This window comes from Danio rerio, chromosome 13 (assembly GCF_052040795.2).
Source record: "Danio rerio strain M-AB ecotype USA chromosome 13, GRCz13ab, whole genome shotgun sequence".
Lineage (NCBI taxonomy): Eukaryota > Metazoa > Chordata > Actinopteri > Cypriniformes > Danionidae > Danio > Danio rerio.
The window spans coordinates 46,810,001-46,834,019 of record NC_141033.1 but is presented as its reverse complement, the minus strand read 5'-3'; the positions used below and the strand labels follow the sequence as shown (position 1 = coordinate 46,834,019).

At 37.4% G+C, this 24,019-nt stretch overlaps 1 protein-coding gene across 7 annotated transcripts in view; it reads right to left on the bottom strand.

The window, feature by feature from the left end:
- LOC147834296 (uncharacterized) overlaps window positions 1-24,019 on the bottom strand; it is a 340,821-nt gene that overhangs the window by 76,973 nt on the left and 239,829 nt on the right. For 3 of the 7 annotated variants that reach the window (XM_087279746.1, XM_087279749.1, XM_087279744.1), the window contains one exon: window positions 21,684-21,829. Coding sequence is in view for 2 of the 7 variants with exons in the window: in XM_087279751.1 (XP_087135877.1) it covers window positions 21,677-21,829 (153 nt within the window). In the remaining 5 variants the exon portion in view is untranslated. Of the gene's footprint in view, window positions 1-20,966; window positions 21,830-24,019 lie in introns of those variants that run through there. The other 4 variants (XR_015506368.1, XM_087279748.1, XM_087279750.1 and 1 more) reach the window with 3 other exon arrangements.

The window sequence follows — 24,019 nt, the reverse complement described above, 5'->3', positions numbered from 1 at the left end:
ATTATTTTATATATATATATATATATATATATATATATATATATATATATATATATATATATATATATATATATATATATATATATATATATAAATATATTTATTTATATATATATATATATATATATATATATATAAATATATATATATATATATATATATATATATATATATATATATATATATATATATAAAATATAATATATATATATATATATATATATATATATATATATATATATATATATATATATATATATATATATATTTATTTATTTATTTATTTATTTATTTTTTCCGGATGGGTCAGATTTACTCCTGCTACAACTGCTTTCAGTGAATCTATAGATCTTTAAAAAACTTTTGTTGCCAAGACTCATGAATTTATTTTCCTTCAGCTTAGTCTTTATTTCAGAGGTTGCCATGGCGGAATGAACCACCAACTATTCCAGCATATGTTTTACGCAGCAGATGCCCTTCCAGCAACAACCAAGTACTGGGAAACACTCACACACACACACACACACACACACTCATACACAACAGCTAATTTAGTTTATTCAATTCAACTGTAGCACATGCCTTTGGACTGTGAGGGAAACCGGAGCCCCTGGAGAAAACCCACGCCAACACCGGGAAAACATGCAAACACCAAATAGAAATGCCAACTGGTCCAGCTGTGACTCGAACCAGTGACCTTCTTTCTGTGAGGTGACAGTGCTAACCACTGAGCCACCATGCCCCCCTAGATTTAAAATGCCAGTTTTACGAACACTCCTTTTAAGTGCAACCATACACTCATAGGAGTGAAAATAGTGTCAATTTTCCTGTCTCCCTATAGACTACTGTATACACTAACCGGCCACTTTATTAGGTACACCTTACTAGTACCAAACTGAACCCCGTTTAGTGTTCAAAACTGCCTTAATCCTATGTGGCATAGCATCACACAGTTGCTGCAGATTTGTCGGCTGCACATCCATGATGTGAATTCATACCAAAGTTGCTCTATTGGATCAGGATCTGGCGACTGTGGAGGCCATTTGAGTGCAGTAAACTCATTGTCATGTTCAAGAAACCAGTCTGAGATTATTCATGCTTAATGACATTTGCGCCCACAGAACCGCCGCTCACTGAATATTTTCTCTTTTTCTAACCATTCTCTATAAACCCCAGAGATGATTGTGCAAGAAAATCCCAGTAGATCAGCAGTTTCTGAAATACTCAGACCAGCTCGTCTGGCACCAACAATTATGCCACTTTCAAAGTCGCTTAAATCACCTTTCTTCCCTATTCTGATGCTCGTTTTGAACTGCAAACCATGTCTACATGCCTAAATGCATTGGGTTGCTGCCATGTGATTGGCTGATTAGAAAATTGCATTAACGAGCAGTTGAATAGGTGTACCTAATAAAGTGGCCTGTGAGTGTATATGCACATGCAAGCTGGCTTTATAGGATTTACCTCAATAGGCATATGTATAAATGAAGCATGTTTTTTTTCCATCTACTGTAGTTACTTTACAATTTCACACCCAGTGTTTGTAAGCTCTCTTCATCACACAGAACATTAATGATTCTCCGAACAACCTGTTTTAATTCACTCGCATTGCAAATAACATATGTAATCATGCAGAGAAATGTGTTAATTGCACCGGACAAGTGTTATTGACCTTTTCTGCTATAATCTCACTGTGAGGCTTTGTTCTCTTTTAGCCCTGTTCTGAGATCAGAGGTTTAGGATGTGGTGTTTGAAAGCACTAATTAACTGCTTCTTTTGTTTTGAAAATGTGAACAAATAAGATTCCTGTTCCTACAACTTCACTCATGCACTTAAGCTTTATGCAAATGTGTGTTATTGTCTTGAAATGTTCAAATGCTTGTGTAACGGTTAGTACTCAATTTCCTCTGTGTTGTGTGTAGTAGAGATGAGATTTGACACCCAATCACGCCTCAAACAGATCACTTTATTCTGGCAAACACACTGAAAGCACAGTGATCAGTCCTAGACAGTCCAACATGTCGTCCTGCAATGACAGGTTCATACCAGTAATCATAAAATCACAAAGAAAAGAAACATTGTGAATAATTAAAACAAAAAGATCAACAAAAATATACACTTTACAGGAGCACTCACTCACCACAACCACTCCCTTAGCTGGCACGAATAATAATGACCCATCCGGAACCAGTTAACAACATGCCACCAGCCAATGAACAGAGAGGAGGGTCATTTAGAATTAAAGGGCCGTGTACATAAAAGAAAATCAAGTGGAATCACTTTTATAACCTGTTACACTTGCAGCAGGATGGGCGATCACAAAATGCACAGGACACGAATCACACATTCAGCAAAGTGTTTTCAATATGTTTGTCTAATTTTAAGATTTAGTGGATTTCGTTCAGTTTATTGTGTCAATGTGTTTTTGTCAATCACTTTACACTTATTTGTAAATAGTATTATATACACTCACCGGCCACTTTATTAGGTACACCTTACTAGTACCAGATTGGAGCCCCTTTTGCCTTCAAAATCAGCTTTAATCCGTTTAATACTTATAGATTTAACAAGGTGCTGGAAATATTTCTCAAAGTTTTTGGTCCATATTGACTTAATAGCATCATGCAGTTGCTGCAGATTTGTCCATGATGTGAATCTCCTGTTTCACCAAATCCCAAAGGTGCTCTATTTTGTATTAGGATCTGGTGACTGTGGAGGCCTTTTAAACACAGTGAACTCATTGTCATGTTCAGGAAACAAGTCTGAGATGATTCACGCTTCATAACATGGTGCGTTATCCTGCTGAAAGTAGCTATCAGAAGATGGGCACACTGTGGTCATAAAGGGATGGACATGGTCAGCAACAATACTCAAGTAAGCTATGTCGTTGAAACAATCTTCAACTGGTACTAATGGGCCAAAGGTTTGCCAAGAAAATACCCACCACATCATTATACCACCACCACCAGCCTGAATCGTTGATACAAGGCAGGATGGATCCATGCTCTCATGTTGTTGAATCCAAATTCTGACCATACCATCCGAATGTTGCAGCAGAAATCGAGACTCATCAGACCAGGCAACGTTTTTCTAACCTTCCATTGTCGAATTTTGGTGAGCCTGTGTAAACTGTAGCCTCAGTTTCCTGTTTGGAGCTAAGAGGAGTGACACCCGGTGTGGTCTTCTGCTGATGTAGCCCATCTGCCTCAAGGTTGGAGGTGTTGATGCTCTTCTACATACTTTGATTGTAAGGAGTGGTTATTTGAGTTACTGTTGCCTTCCTTTCAGCTGGAACCAACATCAACAAGACACAGAATTAACTGGATATTTTACACTCTACAGTTTAACAAAGATTTAAGAATTTTAAAGAATTTCAAAGCACAACCTTGGGCTGGAGGGGGTCCGGTTCGGGGACCACAGGATCTCATCTTTGTTCATCGCAGACAATGTTCTGTTGGCTTCATTGAACATGCACCTGTAGCATGCTCTGTGGCGGTTTGCTACCGAGTGTGACATGGCTGGGATAAGAATCAGCACCTCCTAGTTCGATGCCATGGTACTCCACTGGAAAAAGGCAGTTTGCCACCTCCAGGTTGGAGGAAAGTTCTTACCCCAGGTGGAGAAGTTCAAGTATCCTGGGGTTTGGTTCACAAGTGAGCGAAGGATGGAACGTGGGATTGACAGGCGGATTGGTGCAGCGGCAGCAGTAATGCAGTCAATGTACCGGTTCGTTGTGGTAAAGGAGCTGAACCAAAAGGCAAAGCTCTCGATTTACTGCTCAATCTTTGTTCCTACTCTCACCTATGGTCATGAGCTTCGGGTCATGACCTAGAGGACAAGATTTCGGATACAAACGGCCAAAATTCCTTCGCAGGGTAGCAGGGCGCACCCTTATAGATAGGGTGAGGAACTCTGTCACGCAGGAGGAGCTCAGAGGAGAGCCGCTGCTCCTCCGCATCGAGAGAAGTCAGCTGAAGTGGCTCGAACATTCGGTTGCCTCCTGGACACCTACCTAGGGAGGTGTGCCAGGCATATCCCACCGGGTGAAGACCTCTGGGAAGACCAAGGATATGCTGGAGAGACTATGGGCCCTATCATACACCCGGCGCAATGTGGTGCAAGGCACGGCGCAATACTTGTTTGCTAGTTTCAGCTTGGCGCAAGAGTGGTTTTAAGGCGTTGCGCTACGCTCTTAAAATAGCTCATGCATTTGCGCTCATTTGTGCGCCCATAGGCGTTCTGGTCTAAAAAGGAAGGCGTTCTGAGGCGCACTGTTGGCGCGTTGCTATTTTGAGAAACTTTAATAGATTTTTCATTTGACCAAAACAAACCCAGTCTAAATTCCAGCGCAGAGTTGCGCCTCGCTTACACACTGCTTAATACACACAATATGTAGAGCAATACGCAAATAACTTTACATATAAAAAAATATAAATATTAAGGATAGGCCTATATATAGGACATAATAAGAATATATATAGGATATAAATGTAAAGGATTAGAATATTACAAAACATATTATTTTCTAGCCTACATAAATATGAAAAATCTTTTTTTTTTGCTTTCTTCATCTTGGGAGGCTTTTTCAGTTCATTCATAACAATTTGCTTTTGTATAATGTTATCATTATTAGCAGTACTATTTATTACATCCATATTTATATTTGTTTTATTAAAAACAAGCTTAGATTTGTCCACCTGCAGGTTTTAGACCATATAGGACACAGCATGTGTTTTAGGATATAACTCAGGTTTTTGAGCACACTTCGTTATTATTGTTCATTTATTAGTTTGCTGGAAATTAGAACTGAATTTAGAAAAAGTTTTTAAACAAATCTTTGAGCTTAACAAACAAAATTTATTATTTATAGGCTAATTGATGTCTGTGCGTAAAGGTTTTCCTATCCAAGAGCGAAAGTGAAAGTAGATAGATTATCTCTCATTCTCAGGTGGTAGAATCTCTGTTTAACTGTTTTCTGTTTAAAAAAAAAAAAAAAAAAAAAAAAAAACTGCTTGTGAAATGCTTAGTTTCTCTACTTTTATTTACTTTACGTCCTGTAAATACCAAATGCGCTTCTGGCGTGATGCATCTGGTTCTTAAAGGGAATGGGAGATGATTCTCTGATTGGTTTATTCTCAAAACACACCTAAAACTCAACCCTTTTAGACCATACACCACGGCGCAAAGCGAATTTTCTCATCCTTAAATTAGCAAATATTGATTCTGACACGCCCTGAAAGCGTTTGCGCCCTGCGCTTTCCGTTTTGCACATGGTCCGTCAAAATAGAGCCCAATGTCTCTCAGCTAGCTTGGGAATACCTTGGGATCCCCCCGGAGGAGCTGGAGGAAGTGTCTGGGGAGAGGGAAGTCTGGGGTTCTCTCTTAGACTACTGCCTCTGCAACCTGACCCCAGAAAAGCGGTTGAAAATGAATGAATGAATAAGTTTAACAAAGTGACTTTTATGGACAGTTTACTAAAACAATATACAGAGAAATAAATCTGTAAAATAACAGAAAATGTACTGGCAGCTAATTAAAAGTTTTTTGTACACCAACCCAGACAATATATCCCTTTAAACTACAAAAAAAATGTCAATAAAAATCACCTTTTTCAACTTTTTAAAGTTACAGGTTGTTAAACGAAAGATCAAGGTCAAATAAAACTAAATCAAAACATAAAGCACATATATTTAATCACATACAGTTGAAGTCAGAATTATTAGCCCCCCTAAATTATTAGCGCCCCTGTTTATTTTTTTCCCAATTTCTGTTTAATGGAGGGAAGATTGTTTCAGCACATTTCTAAGCATAATAGTTTTAAAAATCTATTTATTTTATCTTTGCCATGATGACAGTAAATAATATTTTACTTGATATTTTTAAGACGCTTCTATACAGCTTAAAGTGACATTTAAAGGCTTAACTAGGTTAATTAGGTTAGGCACGTTAGGATAATTAGGCAAACTATTCTATAAAAATGGTTTGTTCTGTACACTATCGGAAAAAAAAAATTTGCTTAAAGGGGCTAATATAAAATTAAAAACTGCTTTTATTCTAGCCGAAATAAAACAAATAAGTCTTTTTCTAGAAGAAAAAATGTTATCAGACATACTGTGAAAATTTCCTTGCTCTGTCAAACATCATTTGGGAAATATTTTAAAAAGAAAAAAAATCAAAAGCGGGCTAATAGTTCTGACTTCAACTGTATATATTTTTTTACAGTGTATATCATGACTATAACTGTTCCAAGAATACTCCAAACATGCAGCAATCAGCTTTTTTCTCTCCTACAGCAGAGTCTGACAGTAATTTCACAGCTCTGCCTCTGTACTGATCAAAAGAGCCGAGAGCTGTTTGCGAGCATTTAAAGAGACGCCTCTAACTTTGTTTCTCGCTTTTCTCATTTACGCAAGCCTCACAAAGGTTGTTCATTAGAAGGCGAATGTTCGTCTCTGGTGTGTGTGATAATCCGTTTGTGTCCGGATTTCATGCTTGCTATCTGTATCTGCCACGAGTCCGCCCGCGCTGATTGAGTCGGTGTGGTTAATCAGATCGGAGCCGCTTGTTTACAATGTGTGTTTAATTGAGATAAATGTGATGGATGTCCTTTCTGTGTGAGTGAGATCTGTAAGGCACAACCGCCGTGAAGTGACTCTTGTTTCTCTGTTGTGTTTAGGACTCTAATCTACATAGACGACTCGGTAAGTGACACGTTTTAACATCTATGAACACTGGCGTTCACCTCTCTGCCACCCTTTATCACTGGAATTAGAGGAATAATGAGCAGGGCTGGAGCAAAACAACTATGTGGCAAGTCAACTTGCTTGGGAGTTCTCTTGGTACAGTATATAAACTAGAGTTGAACTGCTATTTGTCAATATTATTTCAAATCAGCAATGAAAAATGAGTACAATTCTTTATTACACAATAAAAAGTGATTACTTTAAAATAAGTCAACCTGTTGCCTTAAAGGGCACCTATGATGAAAGTCATCTTTTGTAAGCTGTTTGGACAGAACTGTGTGTTGGTACAGTGTGTCCACAGTCATATTGGAGTAATATAAACCCAACGAGCCTCTTTTAAAAAATTTCCTGAGGTTAAAATAGGATTCAAATCCTTTCCATTTTGAGGCCCACAGCACTGTCACGTAGAAGTGCATTTTTTTCCAACCACCAAATGTGTTGACAGCCGCGTATTAACATGTCTTGATAGTAACACGTGTTATCATATCAAACAAGAAAGGATGTGCGAAAAGCAACTGGGATTAAAAGATCTGTTCAGCGCTCTGTGATCATCAATCAGCACCAAATGTGATCAAGAATGAATTTTACAAGTTTAAAATGTTTTTAAAACAGTGCAATTGTTTACGTGTAATAAATACAGTAAAATCGATGTAATTCATCATCACAGCTGCATAGTGTAAGTACAAGTCCCAGTTTGTAGGCTAAAATAAGGTTTATTTTGTACATGAACATAAAAGATAACCATGCAGCAGTGTATTTAAACAGGCATTCTGTCACATTTGCCACGCAAAAACAGTGCAAAGTTAAATTTGCATGCTTTGTGTGTATGTGTATGTGTGTGTGCGTGAACCAGTCCACCAACCCCATATGTCCCCCCTTTTCCGGTTCAGTACGTGATCGTCTTCCTCCCCAGTCTTAAGTTTACAAACCCCACCCTCCCACCCCACTTTCAGCATATGCTGGCATAAAAATTGGACGCAAATTGTGTGTGACTTATCGTTGCAGAAAGGCTTGAATCAACTCCACAACAAACACATCAAATAATCACTAGGAAAGTTCTTACTGTAGTAATTCTCACAAACAATACGGAAGATCTGCATCTTTCATGTCTGTCACTCTGCTGTTTATTAGTGATGGGTCGTTCATGAATGATTTGTTTATTTTGAATGAATCTTCAATATAACTCGGGAACTACGAGTCCTCTCATGAGTGATTCATTCATCCGCGCATGCGCACATTTGTGCAGGTGGTATTGTTCATTTCAAGTCTTTTGAGTCATTCATCGCAGAGAGGCAGAAGCCAATCATATGTGTTTAGAGCCAGAAAAAGAATTGATCCGTTCACCTCTCAAGTCCCCTATCGGGTCTGAGTCATTCGTTCCTCATGGGACAATCATATGCATTTAGAGCCGGAAAAATAATTGATCCGCTCAACTCTCGAGTCCTCAGGTTTGAGTCATTCTGTGTCTGTGAGTCAGTCAAAGAGACAACAATACCTTCATAGACAAAAGAGCAGGTAAACATTGAATTATTATTTTCTCCTTCTTATAGTACTCCATTTATGACTTTTTTGTCGTGTGATCAACCTTCTGGGCTACCTGTAGATATGTTTAGAAGCAATTTGTAACATTTTAATAATATTTTGACAAATTGAACCAAATGAAAAAAATGACTCGAAAAAAGATTCGTTCATCTCGATGAACGAGACTCAAGATCCGAATCAATAAAATGATCTGAACTTCCCATCACTACTGTTTATCTGATGCAGCAGGATATGGCTCTGACAGGCCCTTGGGAACGGTAGTGGGGATAACCAGCTCATTTGCATTAAAGGCACAGGAAACAAAAACAACTACAGTGTCTGGAGCTGCAAATTCCGTCATCCAGAAAGGTGTAATATATAATCTGTTGGCCATTTAGAGATAAAACTTTAAAGACACATTGTGGGGGGACAAAATACTTATAGAAAATCTTGGAAAAGGGGTAAAATAGGTACCCTTTAAAGGCAACAAGTTGGTTTTACTTAACTTTTATAATTACGCACATCGTTTGTTTACTTAATACTTATAAAGCAACTAGATTACTCTCTTTTTAAAGTAAAGTCAATTAATTGCTTTTTACGGTGTAGCTTGTTGTTTTAGTTTTAGTGTTTTCTTTAGATTTTATTTAGGATATTTAATTTGAAAGCACTTTTGTATAATTGTAACATACTTTTTCCCTATGTTTTCTGTATATCTTTAATTTTTATTTTAGTTAATTTGAGTTACTTTAGAAGTTTAAGTTAAATGCATTACAGATAGTTGACAAGACAACATTTCATATTTATTTATTGGCTTTCATTTTTTTAGGTGACCATAATTTTATTTCTCTTATTTCAGTTATCAAATTTTTTTTCAAAATAACATCTGTAAAAAAAAAAAAAAAAAAAAAAAAAAAATATATATATATATATATATATATATATATATATATATATATATATATATATATATATATATATATATATAAATATATATATATATATATATATATATATATATATATATATATATATATATATATATATATATATTTTTTTTATTATTATTATTTTTTTTTAGGACAGACTTTTTAAGCAAAACAATATGTCAAATATTTTTGTCCAAGTAGTTGTGAACTACATTGTCTTTCGGATGAGACTCTTTGTGGTTATTAAAAATCCCAGGATGTCCTTCGAAAAACAGTAGGGTTTTAACCCTGACATCCTGGCCAAATTTGCCCACTGGCTTCTGTCCATCATAGCCACCATACTTCACCCCGTTCAGAGCATCATTATGGGCGTTTTACGTTATAACTAACGTAGTTCAAATGATGGATCTGCGACACAGAAACTACAGATTTTGGGAAACACACGTCACTATGTTGTTCTTCTCCCAACCGATGCATCGTACTATGATAGTACAGAGTTTTGTCGTTGTTTGGGAAACGCACCCCAGAATAGAACATGAGAGTCCAATGTAACTAAAATGAAAAGAACTAAACAGATTATAATGAAACAAAAGAAACAGATCAGAATAGAGCAGGTTTGATAGAAGTGCTCCTGGTGTGAGCTCAGCTGGCTGTTACTCTCTGTGATTTAATTCATTTCCTGATCAGGATGCTGAACCATCAGGCAACCTTGAGCCTTTATTGGAATATTAAAAGAGAGGGATTAGCGGTGGAAGCACAAACATACCTCTGCACAAAGAATGACAGGTAAAAACACCATTAGAGCACAAGAGTGAGAGAGATAGAGAGGCAACAAACAATGTTTCCTGAAAGATAAACTCCACATCACAGTGACACGACTCCTTAATGATACAAGAACTTTCTCCTGAACTTCTGGAGGCTCAGTTCAGCTCTCTCTCTCATTATGGAGCCCCTGAGGTCCCGTATGTAGTGTCGAAGTTGACGTGTTTAATTTCCTTGTGTCTTGAGCTCAGTGCTCCATGTCAAATGGGGTCAGTGTGTGTGGGCTTCCTGAGGGGTCCGTATGCAAGCTTCTGTAAGGGCTGACGTTTGTCGGAAGAGGCTGTAATTAGTGAGGTAGGATAGTCTACAGTGCTGATCCTGTCTGTTTCATACATCAAAACTCTGTATTTTTCTTGTGATATTACAGATTTGGCAAGTCGAAACGGTTTGTAGAGCAGAGTCCTTACTGGATAATTTTCCCCAAAAAATGAACATTTACTGATAATTTACTTTACCTCAGGATATCTAAGATATAGGTGATTTTATTCTTAAAATTGGGCAGAGAGACAGATAGACAGAGATAGATAGATAGATAGATAGATAGATAGATAGATAGATAGATAGATAGATAGATAGATAGATAGATAGATAGATAGATAGATAGATAGATAGATAGACAGACAGGTTGGATGAATAGATAGATATATAAACAGACAGACAGGTAAGCAGGGAGTCAGTTGGGCAGGTAGGCAGGGAATTGGTCAGGCAGACAGACAGACAGACAGACGGACGGACGGACAGACAGACAGATAGATAGACAGACAGACAGACAGACAGACAGACAGACAGACAGACAGGTTGAATGAATATAAATATATATATACAGACAGACAGATATAGATAGATAGATAGACAGACAGACAGTCAGGAAGGATGAATAGATAGATATATAAACAGACAGACAGGATAATCAGTTGGACAGACAGACACACAGAACCACTGAACTTTTTTCTTTTTCCTCTAAACATGCTGAATTTTGGTTTAATGGCCGCTGAGGCGTGTTCCGCTCTGGGCTGGTGTTGTACATATATAGACAACAAGATAGACACATAGACAGTAAGACAGGATGGACGAATAGATAGATATATAAACAGACAGGCAGGTGGGCGGGCAGTCAGATGAACAGACACACAGAACCACTGAACTTTTCTCTTCTCCCCCTTTAAACATGCTGAATTCTGGTTCACAGCTGTAATGAAAGTTTAATGGCTGCTGAGGCGTGTTCCGCTCTGGGCTGGTGTTGTACAGGAGATGGTGAGAAATTGAAAGAACATTGGGAGAGCGAGCGCCTGAGAGAAAGCTGATGAGGACTGCTCTGATGTTCAGCACTTTACACCTGCAGCAGGTGGATGACGTCCGGCCGCGAGCTGCTGGGCTTTATTACAGCACCGGCTCTGCTGGAGAACAGTTTAATGAAGCACTTAACATGTGCAACGTCTTCTAGGGAATACTGAATATTAATGGGTCAAGGATTTCACAAGCTCACTCATATCACTAAAAAAAAAGGAAACGGAGCTTGTATGGAGGCATTGAATTCAGGTCAGTGTGAAGCAAGGCCACCGAGTATGACAAAGTGACTGGAGTGTCCTGAGTCAGCAAAACTGGAATGAAAACCATCACGTTTCGTATTCATCATGACCTGCTCAAGATGCTGACACGCATGAGCTGCAGAAAAGAAAAGAGACGGATAAACTAGACCCAAATGACAGACTTAGAACAAGAACTTATTGTTTGACTGAATGTAAAAAAACAAAAAGAAATTGAGCGTGTATGAAAATTTTATTTGCTCCCCCTTTTACGCAATATGTAGGCTCATTCTGAAAATGTACCCCTATATACATTTCTGAAGATCATGAATTATGTTGCGAGAAGAACGTATGTCTGCATTTCGTCCCTCAAACGAATGCTATGGTGCGGGTATGATGTTCCTTTTCGCACTTGCCAGCTGACCGCTTGACAGCGGCCTCTGGTGGTTAAACACGAGAACAGCAGGTGTGAATGGCACTCGTGAGAGAAATATGAGATCTCAAAAAGCGTACAGAACGGCCTCTGGGGGATTTAAACAAGAAGAGCAGGCGCAAATGCAAATTTGAGATCTCAAAAAGTGTACACAGCGGCCTCTGGCGGATTTACGCGAGAAGAGCAGAAGCGATTGGCAAATTGAGATCTCAAAACGTGTACACAGTGGCCTCTGGTGGATTTACACAAGAACAGCAGGTGTGAATGGCAATTTGAGATCTCAAAATAAAACCAAGTGGATTCTGGTGGATTTACACGAGAAGGGCAGGTGCTAATGGCAATTTGAGATCTCAAAAAGCGTAAACAGTGGCCTCTGATGGATTTACGCAAGAACAGCAGGTGCCAATGGATATTTGAGATTTCAAAACGCGTACATGAGGCCTCTGGTGGATTTACGCGAGAAGAGCATGTGCAAATAGCAATTTGAGATCTCAAAAAGTGTACACAGCAGCCTCTGGTGGATTTATGCAAGAATGGCAGGTGCGAATGGTAATCTAAGATCTCAAAAAGCGTACACAGTGGCCTCTGGTGGATTTATGTGAGAAGAGCAGGTGCTAATGGCAATTTGAGATCTCAAAAAGCGTACACAATGGCCTCTGGTGGATTTACGCTAGAATAGCAGACGTGAGAATGGCAATTTGAGATCTTAAAAAGTGTACACAGCGGCCTCTAGTGGATTTACGCGAGTAAAGCACGCACAAATAGCAATTTGAGATCTCAAAAAGTGTACACAGCGGCCTCTAGTGGATTTACGCGAGAAGAGCATGTGCAAATAGCAATTTGAGGTCTTAAAAAGCGCAAACAGCGGCCTCTGGTGAATTTGATGCAAGAACGGCAGGCACGGATGACAATCTAAGATTTTAAAAAGTATACACATCGGCCTCTGGTGGATTTACGCGAGAAGAGCACGCACGAATAGCAATTTGAGATCTCAAACAGTGCACACAGCAACCTCTGGTGGATTTGCGAAAACAAAAACTGCAAAAAAAACACACACCCTCTGGGATGTTTGGTGCTCTCCAGAAATGTATATAGGGGTACGTATTCAGAATGAACCTGGGTTGCCTTTACTTGTTCTAAACCTATTAGACTTTCCTTCTTTTGTTGAACACAAAAGAAGATATTTTGAAGAAAGTGGAAACCTGTATCCAACCACATATGGTATTTGTTTTATTTTTATACTTTTTTTTATACTGGAAGTCGATGGTTACAGCTATCTTCAAACTATATTGCTTATGTGTGTGTTTAAAAAACCTGAGGGTGAGTAAGTAATGAGAACATTTTTAGTTTTAAACTATGCCTTTAAATAACCAATGTTACAATTGAAATTGTAGAAGTAAATTTAGACAAATGTATTAATTTTGGTGAAGTATTACATCATGTCTAAATTAACCTATACAATTTATATTGTAATATTGGTTATTTAAAGGGATATGGTTAGGGTTAGGTTAGGATTAGTTTCCCCATCATCTAAATATAACAATATTGAGCAATACTGATAAATTTAACATGTAATGATAAATGATACGATAACTGATACATTTAACGTTTCATAATATGCATTAAAAATACACTCAAATAAAAAACTTAATCAGTTGATTTATTTAATGACGTATTTGAAAAAAATGAAGCCATTAAAGTAAATTTTAATAACAGTAATGATATATTAACATTCAAATGATAAAATATTTAAAGGGATAGTTCACTCAATGAAAATTGGCTCACTGTTTACTCTCCCTGTATGAGTTTCTTTTTTCTGTTGAACACTAAAGATGATATTTTGAAGAATAGTAAAAACTTATAACAATTGATTTCCATAGTAGGAAAAATATGTCAGTCAATAGTTATACTGTAGGTTTCCAGCTTTCTTCAAAATATTTTCTTTAGTGTTGAATGATGAAAGACAGTCAAACAGCTTTGGAACAAGTCAACAGTGAGTAAATGATGATAGAAATGTATGAGTGAACTATCCCTTTAACATGAGGAAAAAAACATCAGATCTTCAATGATGACTAATCTGGTACCAATATATGAAACCTCAATAAAATCTCAACAATCTGCCCAAATTACCTCATAATACCTCAAAGAAACAATAAAAAAAGAAACAAAGCACAGGTCTTCTGTGTCATTTCCATACAAATGTGTTCTTGCACTCAAAACGCATGTAAAGGTGGAATAAATGGCGGCGTCTCAAGGCATGTGCTGCTTTTAACCGAACGCAGCCTCTGACCTGAACACTGATGGAGTATGGCAGCGGTCGGCAGCTCTCCGCTCTCTCTGTGACCTGCAGTATTCCTGCAGCCGGCTCATCTTCATTACGACCGCCGCTCGGCCGAGACACAGGCGTGGGCTTTTTAATTGGCTGGGTTGATGGAGGTAAGTGCTCCTGCTGGCTGTGTATGCGAGACGTGGATGTGATGCAGTCCCAGGTGAGCACCAGAGGCCAGGAGCTTTTAAATCTCAGAGCAATTTAACAGCCAAGAGAAGCAAGTGCTGCTGGATAACAGAAGACTTGCCACCGCAAACCCAGATGCCTATTAGTGGCCATTTCTCTCTCCGTCTTTCCGGCGAATGAGCAATATTATTATTCTTTGCAATGTACAGTACCACCAAAAAACAAAAAAACATTTCTTGTGATAATAGCAAAGTCTACGATACAGAATCTGCCTCTACACTCAAAAATCGATGTTTTCCGTTTGTTCAAACTACTTATATAAATTGAGCTGAAACAATACAATCCTTGAGGCCGTTTTAGGGGACAACTTCATTGTTTTATGTTCAATCCTGTTGTCCCCACACAAATCGATTAGGTTAAATGAATGGTTTGTACACATTTAAGCAGATTGAACATAAAACAATTAAGTTGTCTTCCCATAAAACATAACAATTGTCTTGTTTCGATTCAGCAGAAGTCATTTTTTTGTGTGTACAATCAATAAATGCAGTTTGTAGTTTGTTCAAACTACATTTCCATGGGTATGAGCCTGTTTATAAACACAGAGGTTTACAGACAGCTTCATAACATCAGCTAATCCTTTGAAATACCTTATTTTTGTGGTTTTATATCACAGAATTAGGAAGACACCGGACACACTGTGAAAAATGTAGGGTTCTACACAATTTATTCAGGTTGTCCCAACTCAAACCAATTAATTTAACTTAACAAATTTAAGTGAATTGAACCTTAAACATTTCCCAGAGATGGGTTGCGGCTGGAAGGGCATGCGCTGCGTAAAAAACTTGCTGGATAAGTTGGCGGTTCATTCCGCTGTGGCGACCCCGGATTAATAAAGGGACTAAGCCGACAAGAAAATGAATGAATGACTGAACCTAAAACAATTAAGTTGTCCCCAAAAAAAATCTCAAAATTGATTTATTTAAGCTCATTTTAAGTAAGTACACTGTAAAAAAATCGTTTTTTTTGTTGTTTTTTTTAGTAGCTGAGGTGTTAAATTACAGACATTTATCTTAAATTAATGTTAAATTACTGAAATTTAACATTAAGTAAAATTTAACATTAAGTAAAATAACAACAAATTTAGGGAAAAAAAGTAAAATAACAGATTTTTTTTTTACAGAGTAGTTTTAACAAGCAGTACAAAAGAGTGCATACTCTTTTACATAGTGATAAGGGCAATATTGATTTGCTCCATTCTAATTAAAATTCCCAGGGTAGATTGAAGAACAAACCATATGTTGCCACAATTTTGGGTTTATTATCATTTCACTTATTTAAAGGGTTAGTTCAACAAAAAAACAAGAATAACTTCTGTGATTAATTACTCACACTCATATCGTCTGTTTTTTTTTTTTTTTAGCAGCTGAGGTGTTAAATTACAGACATGTATCTTAAATTAATGTTAAATTTCTGAAATTTACTCAAATTTAAATTTCTGGAAAATTTCTGTAATTCACACCTCAGCTGCCAGGAAAAAAAAGTAAAATAACAGATTTTTTTTTTTTTTTTTTTTACAGTGTAGTTTTAACAAGCAGTACAAAAGAGTGCATACTCTTTTACATAGTGATAAGGGCAATATTGATTTGCTCCTTTCCAATTAAAATTCCCAGGGTGGATTGAAGAACAAACCATATGTTGCCACAATTTTGGGTTTATTATCATTTTGCTTATTTAAAGAGTTAGTTCAACAAAAAAAAAACAAGAATAACTTCTGTGATAAATTACTCACACTCATATCGTTTCAATCCCCTGAGACCTGTTTATGTTCAGAAAACAGATTAAGATATTTTAGATGAAATCTGAAAGCTTGCTGACAGCAACGGTCCTGAGACTTTCAAAGTGCAGAAAAGGAATCAAAAAATATTCTATGTGACTTCAGAGGTTTAATTGTAATCATAAAAACCTCCAAGAACCCTTATATGCATAAAAAAACTGTATAAAAATATCTTTGTCTTTTTGTGTTAGAGTAAGCAGTGCAACACACAAATCTCAAATTGCCAGTAGTAAACACCAGCCTGATCTCACGAGAAAACGTAAGTATTTTACGTTTTGCCAGTTTAGTGGCTAATTCATACGAATTCGTACGAGTTCAGTCGTACGAAATGGTACGATTTTAAAAAGGAGGCGTGGCACCTGACCCCACCCCTAACCCCAACCGTCATTGGGGGATAAGCAAATCGTTCTAAATTGTACAAATTAGATCGTACGAATTCATACGAATTAGCCACTAAATGAAAAAGTTACGAATTGCCGTGAGATTGTGTTGGTAAACACACAACCAAATTGACATGGAAGATAAAGGGTTGCGGGGCGAGGCAGTGGTGCAGTAGGTAGTGCTGTCGGCTCACAGCAAGAAGGTTGCTGGGTCGCTGGTTCGAGCCTTGGCTCAGTTGGCATTTCTGTGTGGAGTTTGCATGTTCTTCCTGCGTTCGCGTGGGTTTCCTCCGGGTGCTCCGGTTTCCCCCACAGTCCAAAGACACACGGTAAAGGTGAATTGGGTTGGCTAAATTGTCCGTAGTGTATGAGTGTGTGAGTGTGTGTGTGGATGTTTCCCAGAGAGGGGTTGCAGCTGGAGGGCATCCGCTGCGTAAAAATGTGCTGGATAAGTTAACGGTTCATTCCACTGTGGCGACCCAGGATTAATACCAGAATTGATAAAACGACTAAGCCGACAAGAAAATGAATGAATGAATGAATAAAGGGTTGCTGTAAGATAAGATCGGTGCATTCCAAACTTTAAATATTGTTTTGCAAAGGACAAGTCAGAGTGAAAACATTCATGGCCACCATATTAAAGTGTTATTTCAAACACATATGTTAAAAAAGGGCCACTTAAAAGGGCCTGTCAGAATAAAAGATTTTGAAGTTATAGTGTGGAGAAGCCCTAAAGAAGCATACCACCCAGACTCGCATGCCCAGAGTGAAGCATGGGGGTGGATCAGTGATAGTTTGGGCTGCAATATCATGGCATTCCCTATAGACCTAAAACTAGTGCTAAATGGGTGCATCACAGCCAAAAACCACCAAATTATTCTGGAGGACCCATAGACTGTAAAAGATATGGACGTAATATCCATGACGTCACCCATAGGTTTCTAAAGAGCACAAAAGAAGCCATAAGCAGGCGTGGCCAACCGTCGCCATTTTGTTCGCACGTCATCACACCCACGGCAGGATACCAAACAAGGGTAAAAAGGCGGAGAGGGAGCGGAGTTACAGACACTGCTGGCATTTTGCTTGGACCTGGTTCAGACACACTTTACTTTGGGAGAACGCTTAATACTTTATCACCTGTAACTCGTTTGTGTTCTGACCACCTGTGCTTGGTTGTACACTATATCAATATAGTGTTTAGTCTTTTAAAAACACTGCTGTAATACATTGAGCCACTAAACATTGTTCTTATGACGTTTTTCAACAGGAGGAAAACGCAAATTACTTCCAAACACTTCAGATATAGTCTGTGTTAGTTAATGTAAGACTATTGATGAAATCCAGCATAACACTGTATGACAACGCTTCAGATGACTGTTCTAGAGCCTACAGCTAATCAATCTGACAGATTCTGAAGTGCATTACAGCTCTAAATATAAATATAAACGATAAATGATCTTAAATAAAACAAATACTTGTATAGAGATTGTATATAAGTATATAACTTTACTCACATGGGAAACGGAGGCCACGTGAATGGTTTGTGAGCACAATTAAGTTCACTCAGCATGCCATGCCATCTAATAATTGTAGGAAACAAGTCCAAAAGGCAGTTGAGTGTGTAAAGCCACATAAAACAACACAGAAATACAATAAATATGCCGAGTTCAGTGGCTAAGGTTCAGCTGAGGTGACGTGACGGCGACCAATGAGACCTAGCTGTCACTCAAGTGGCCACGCCCTTAATTATGCAAACTTAATATAACTTAATATAAAGGAAACGTATGAGTTATAAAAAATTCACCCCCCTCACAGTTGTCATGAAGGGTAATATTAGCTGTATTAACCAAAATCTTTTTTTGTACCAGGCTGTAAACACCTTTTTTTCTGCTGTAAAGTTGGCCATTCTAACAGTGGGCTCAACTGAAATTTGCTCTATTTTGCAGCCAGGAGCGGCCAGGACTAGCAAAATTTCGGATGACTTGCAGTTTTAGTTACTTCCATATTGGCTTACTGAGGGAGAGCGGGAGGTTGCCGCTTGGGAGGCCCTTGTCCACCGAATGATTAAAACATTGTATCCTATGTTGTATCCAATGATTGTATCCAATGAACCTAAACGAGCACATGTCACTCCGCTGCTAGTCCGTTTGCACTGGCTGCCAGTTGCTGCTCGCATAAAATTTAAAACTCTGATGTTTGCCTACAAAGTGACTTCTGGCCTAGCTCCTTCTTATCTGCTCTCACTTCTGCAGATCTATGTGCCCTCCAGAAACTTGCGTTCTGTGAATGAACGTCGCCTCGTGGTTCCATCCCAAAGAGGGAAAAAATCACTTTCGCGAACGCTCACGCTCAATCTGCCCAGTTGGTGGAATGAACTCCCTAACTGCATCAGAACAGCAGAGTCACTCGCTACTTTCAAGAAACGACTAAAAACTCAACTATTTAGTCTCCACTTCACTTCCTAATCTGCAATTGCCTCTTTGAATATCACACTAACTGTACAAAAAACAAAAAAAACTAATACTACTAATACTTCCCTTCTTAGACTTTACAGACCTGAAACTTGCCTTTAGTACTTATTCATTGTTGCTCTTAGTTGTGTAAATTGCTTCCTTGTCCTCATTTGTAAGTCGCTTTGGATAAAAGCGTCTGCTAAATGACTAAATGTAAATGTAAATGTAAAATCCTGGAGGCGGCGCCATGTATGAGGATGGTAATGCACCAATATAGACAGCAAGACTGGTGACAGAGTGGTTTGATGAACATGAAAGTGAAGTTCAAAATCTCCCATGGCCTGCACAGTCACCCTATATACATATTATTGAGTAACTTTGGCCTGTTTTGGAGGGAGTCAAGAAACATTTTATTCCACCAGCATCTGCAGTTCACCTCTGCTGAGACTTTCACACTTCTTTAGCTTGATTCCCCTCCTGCTTTTGTTGCGCAAACCCCACCCATTAGCTGTGAGGCCTGGCACATTTGCATTTGTTTACTCGCTCAAATCCAAGGGAGGCCAAACCTGTGTGTGTGTGTGTGCGTGTGTGTGTGTGTGTGTGTGTGACATGGAAACATTCAGAAATGCCTGCCATATCTATACAAAGTATCCCACACATTGACTGACCTGCAAATATTATATTTCATTGTCCAACCCCTGAATTCAAAGCTTTCACTGCAGGGGAAAACCCCTCTGAATGGATTATGCCACAGGGATAAGCCCTTCCCAACAGATTGCAGGGACATACTATGCTTTAGGGTGACAAAGCTCACCATTGCTGTGCCTATATCTCTCCCTCACATCTTTATCTTTCTCCTCTCACTTTCTCTCTCTCAATACCAACACGAGCTGTAGAGAAGTATTTCAAGATCGCTTTGAGAAACAGATATATATTCACCGTCTCAATCATCCTCGGCCGCTGATGTGCAAGCACAAGCCCTTTTCTTCCGTCTGTCTCTCGCTCATTGGTTAATTCAGCGTATAGTCGCGGAATGCACCTTGACCTGATTGATGAAGTGTCTGCTTCACGTGAACCTGATGGATGAACTGTCTGGGTTTCTTCTCTCGAAAGAAAAGCAAAACAGAACGATAACTCTTGGGTAAAGAAAAGAGCTAGGTGGGCCGCCATGTAACAAACCTTCACCCGGAGACTAAAGCCCCGTTCTGCTCGGTGTAAAAGAAAAATAATGAGTCGAGCTGATGAATTATTCAGCCGTCTTCCCTTAAGAAAAATCATAAATGAGGTCTGTTTAATATCTCAATTTGCTCTAAACACCAATGAGATTAAATGCAGAGCAAATGGAGTCGTTTGCTTGAACTCAACTTGAAACGGCATCTGTAACCCGTTTTAAAACTGTGTGGCTTATATTTGAGCAAATGAAGAAATTCAAGTAGAAAAAAAGGACTGCAGGCTCGGACTTCATCTAGAATTGGCTGTTTTTTTATTTTATCAGAAGGATAATACTCAAAGAAATCAAAGAAAATACTTTTTGTACTTCAAAATGTAATGTTTTAAATCAGTGTTGCTTGGCTATTTTTGTTGCAATAGTTTTTCATTTTACAAGCGGTTTCTGAGTGATATTAATTTCTACAGCATTTTGGCCACTAACCAAACCTATAAAGTCATCTGGTTAACTACCCCACCAAGAAAAAAAATGGCTGGATTGCATTTCTTAACTCCTAATGTCGCTAGTTAACCCACTCAAAACATTTTTTTAACACATCCCATCATTTCTAAAATATCAGCCTCTACTAAATGGTTGATATGCTGGTTTATGGTAAAAGTACTAAAATTAATACAGGAACTTTGATAAATCTGACAATATAACGTGTAAGACCAATTTATTCAAATAAAATAATAAAAATAAAACATTTTTTGAATACTAAATCTAATTCAGTTCAATTAATCTTTATTTGTATAGCGCTTATACAATGTAGATTGTGTCAAAGCAGCTTCACATAGAAGATTACAGTAAATTGAAACAGTGTTGTTCAGTTTTCAGAGTTTAAGTTCAGTTTAGTGTGTTTTAATATTCACTGCTGGGAGTCCAAACACTGAAGAGTAATCCACCTTTATTTTTTGAAATATGCAATAAAATATTCAACCCAGGCTCATTCTGAAAACGTAGTCCTATGGTCGTTTTTGGAGACCACGAAATACGCCCTGGGAGGTACGTATTTGTGCAGTTTTTGTTTTCGCGAATCCACGAGAGGCCACTGTGTGCGGTTTTTCATATCCCAAATTTTTCTTGCGAGTGCCGTTTGCGCCCGCTGGTCTCATGTAAACCCACCAGAGGCCGCTTTTGACTGACTCTCTGACCGACCGACCAATCGACCGAGACACCCTCCTCCTTCCCTAAACCCAACCAATTTAATCAATTGACCTGCCCACCCACTTACTTTCCTAAACCCAACCAACGATTTACAAAAGCCAAAAAAAGAAAAGCCCTCGTCTGGTTTTTACCACGTTTTCAGATTTTACCACATTGTCACCTTGTTATTCTCTTGTTCATTTGATTTTTTGAATTCTGTTTTTGTCTTACCTGGTTTCTGGAATCGCTCTTCCCCCGACTCGAACCCCGTCGTCGTGGCCAACTCCTCTCTGCGTCTCAATTCCGCCGACGTACATGACGAGCCAACTGGGCAAACTGGTTGCAGCGGGAAAGCCCTCCACATGGAGGTAAGCGGTCAACTGATAATCGTAAAAAGGAACAATTTCAGATTCTCATTTCATATGTTTTCTTGTTTTTTTTTTTTTTATAATAAAACCAAAATCAAGTGTAGTAGTGCAACAGGATAATGTTTGTTGGATCTTTTGTAAACCAATTCTTTCTTTAAATGTAATGTACTGTGTATTTTAGCGCATTCATCATGTATGTCCATACACCCAAAGCACTTCATGAGGGAGGTCTCTCCACACCACCACCAGTGTGCAACATCCACTAGGATGATGTGACAGCAGCCACAGGACAACAATGCCTGTGCGATCACCCCTCACCAACTAATTGTGGAGTGAAGAGACAGTAATACAGACAATTTGGTGGATGGAGATGATTGAGAGGCCATGATTGGTAAGGGTCAATGGTTTGGTAGAGCGGGCAGTCAAAGGGTTATCAGCAGATGAAGCGTATTGGAAATTGACCTGAATTTAAACACACATGCTGGCACACATGGACATGCAACATCCACATGCACACACACAGTCACAGCCAAAAACACACAGACAAATGTAAAACACCAGGGTAAATTATTTAAAAAAAAAATGTCATAAATTTATACATTTCTTTTTTGACAAAATAATAATAATAATAATAATAATAATAATAATAATAATAATAATAATAATAATAATAATAAAAACAATAATAAACATTTAAATTGCCAAAAATTATAAGATTAATTAAACATTCAAACCAAAAACAATTAAATAAATAAAAACTTAAATATTAACTTCTTATTAATGCATTTATAAAGTGTGTTTTATCTGGGGATATTTGATACATCATGAGTAACAATAAAAACAGGTATGAACAAAAAAAAGTAATAATAATAATAATAATAATAATAAACAAATATAATAACGACAGTAATAATAATATTAATAATAATAATTTTAATAATAATAATGATGATGATGATGCATTTATAATAATAATAATAATAATAATAATAATAATAATAATAATAATAATAATAATAATAATAATAATAATCTCCCCATGTTCACGTGGGTTTCCTCAGTGTGCTCGGGTTTCCCCCACAAGTCCAAAGACATACGCTATAGGTAAATTGGGAAAGCTAAATTGTCCATAGTGTATGTATGTGAATGAGAGTATATGGGTTTTTCCAAGTGATGGGTTGCAGCTAGAAGGGCATCTGCTGCATAAAACCTATGCTGGATAAGTTGGTGGTTCAATCCCCTGATGAATAAAGGGACTAAGACAAAAAGATAATGAATAAATAATAATGATAATAATAATAATAATAATAATAATAATAATAATAATTATAATAATAATAATAATAATAATAATAATTTAGAGATGTGAAGACACATACAAATAAACAAACGCAAATGTAAAAACTAAAATAAAAACAACTAAAAAACATACAAATAAATAACATCACCAAAAAGATATATAGATCAGCACCGTCAACTTTAATCATCCTCTTGTTTCACGTTCATTTACATTTTGCGTGGTTTAATTTTTCCCGCTCGCTCACTGCTCTCAGTTTGATTGCTGTTTTTTCATTCCCTCAGTACAAATGAGTTGAGACAGCAAAAGCCGGCCACTGAATGAGAGGAATTTCAATGCAAGTGAAGGAAACCCAGGTGACATCTCCACATCTCCAGCGTCTGAGACTGAGGCGTTGAATTTAAAGCATGAGCTGTTTGGCAGAGAGTTGGTAAATATCAGATTTTGATGAAGCACAGGGACCAATGAGAACGCTTGGAAAACATGTTGATCTTGTTGAACTCCGAAGAAGTTCAGAGAATTTTACAGCTGAATTTTGCCTGCTCATGCTTGATGCTCATTTCCTCTATTTTTATATGTTAATGCCCTGAGTGACCATCAGATTGTGGATTAATTTTAATCTTTAAATTTATTTATTTATTTATTTATTTATTTATTTATTTATTTATTTATTTATTTATTTATTTATTTATTTATTTATCATTATAATTTAATCCATTTTAAATTAAGACTGTAACATAAAAAATGTGGAAAAAGTGAAGCACAATGAATATTTTTCGCATGCACTGTATTTTATTATCATAATTTTTAGTATTGCTAATATTATAATTTATTAATATTAAAATAATAACTCTAATGTATTGTTGTTGTTGTTGATGAAGATGTAATAATAATAATAGTAATAA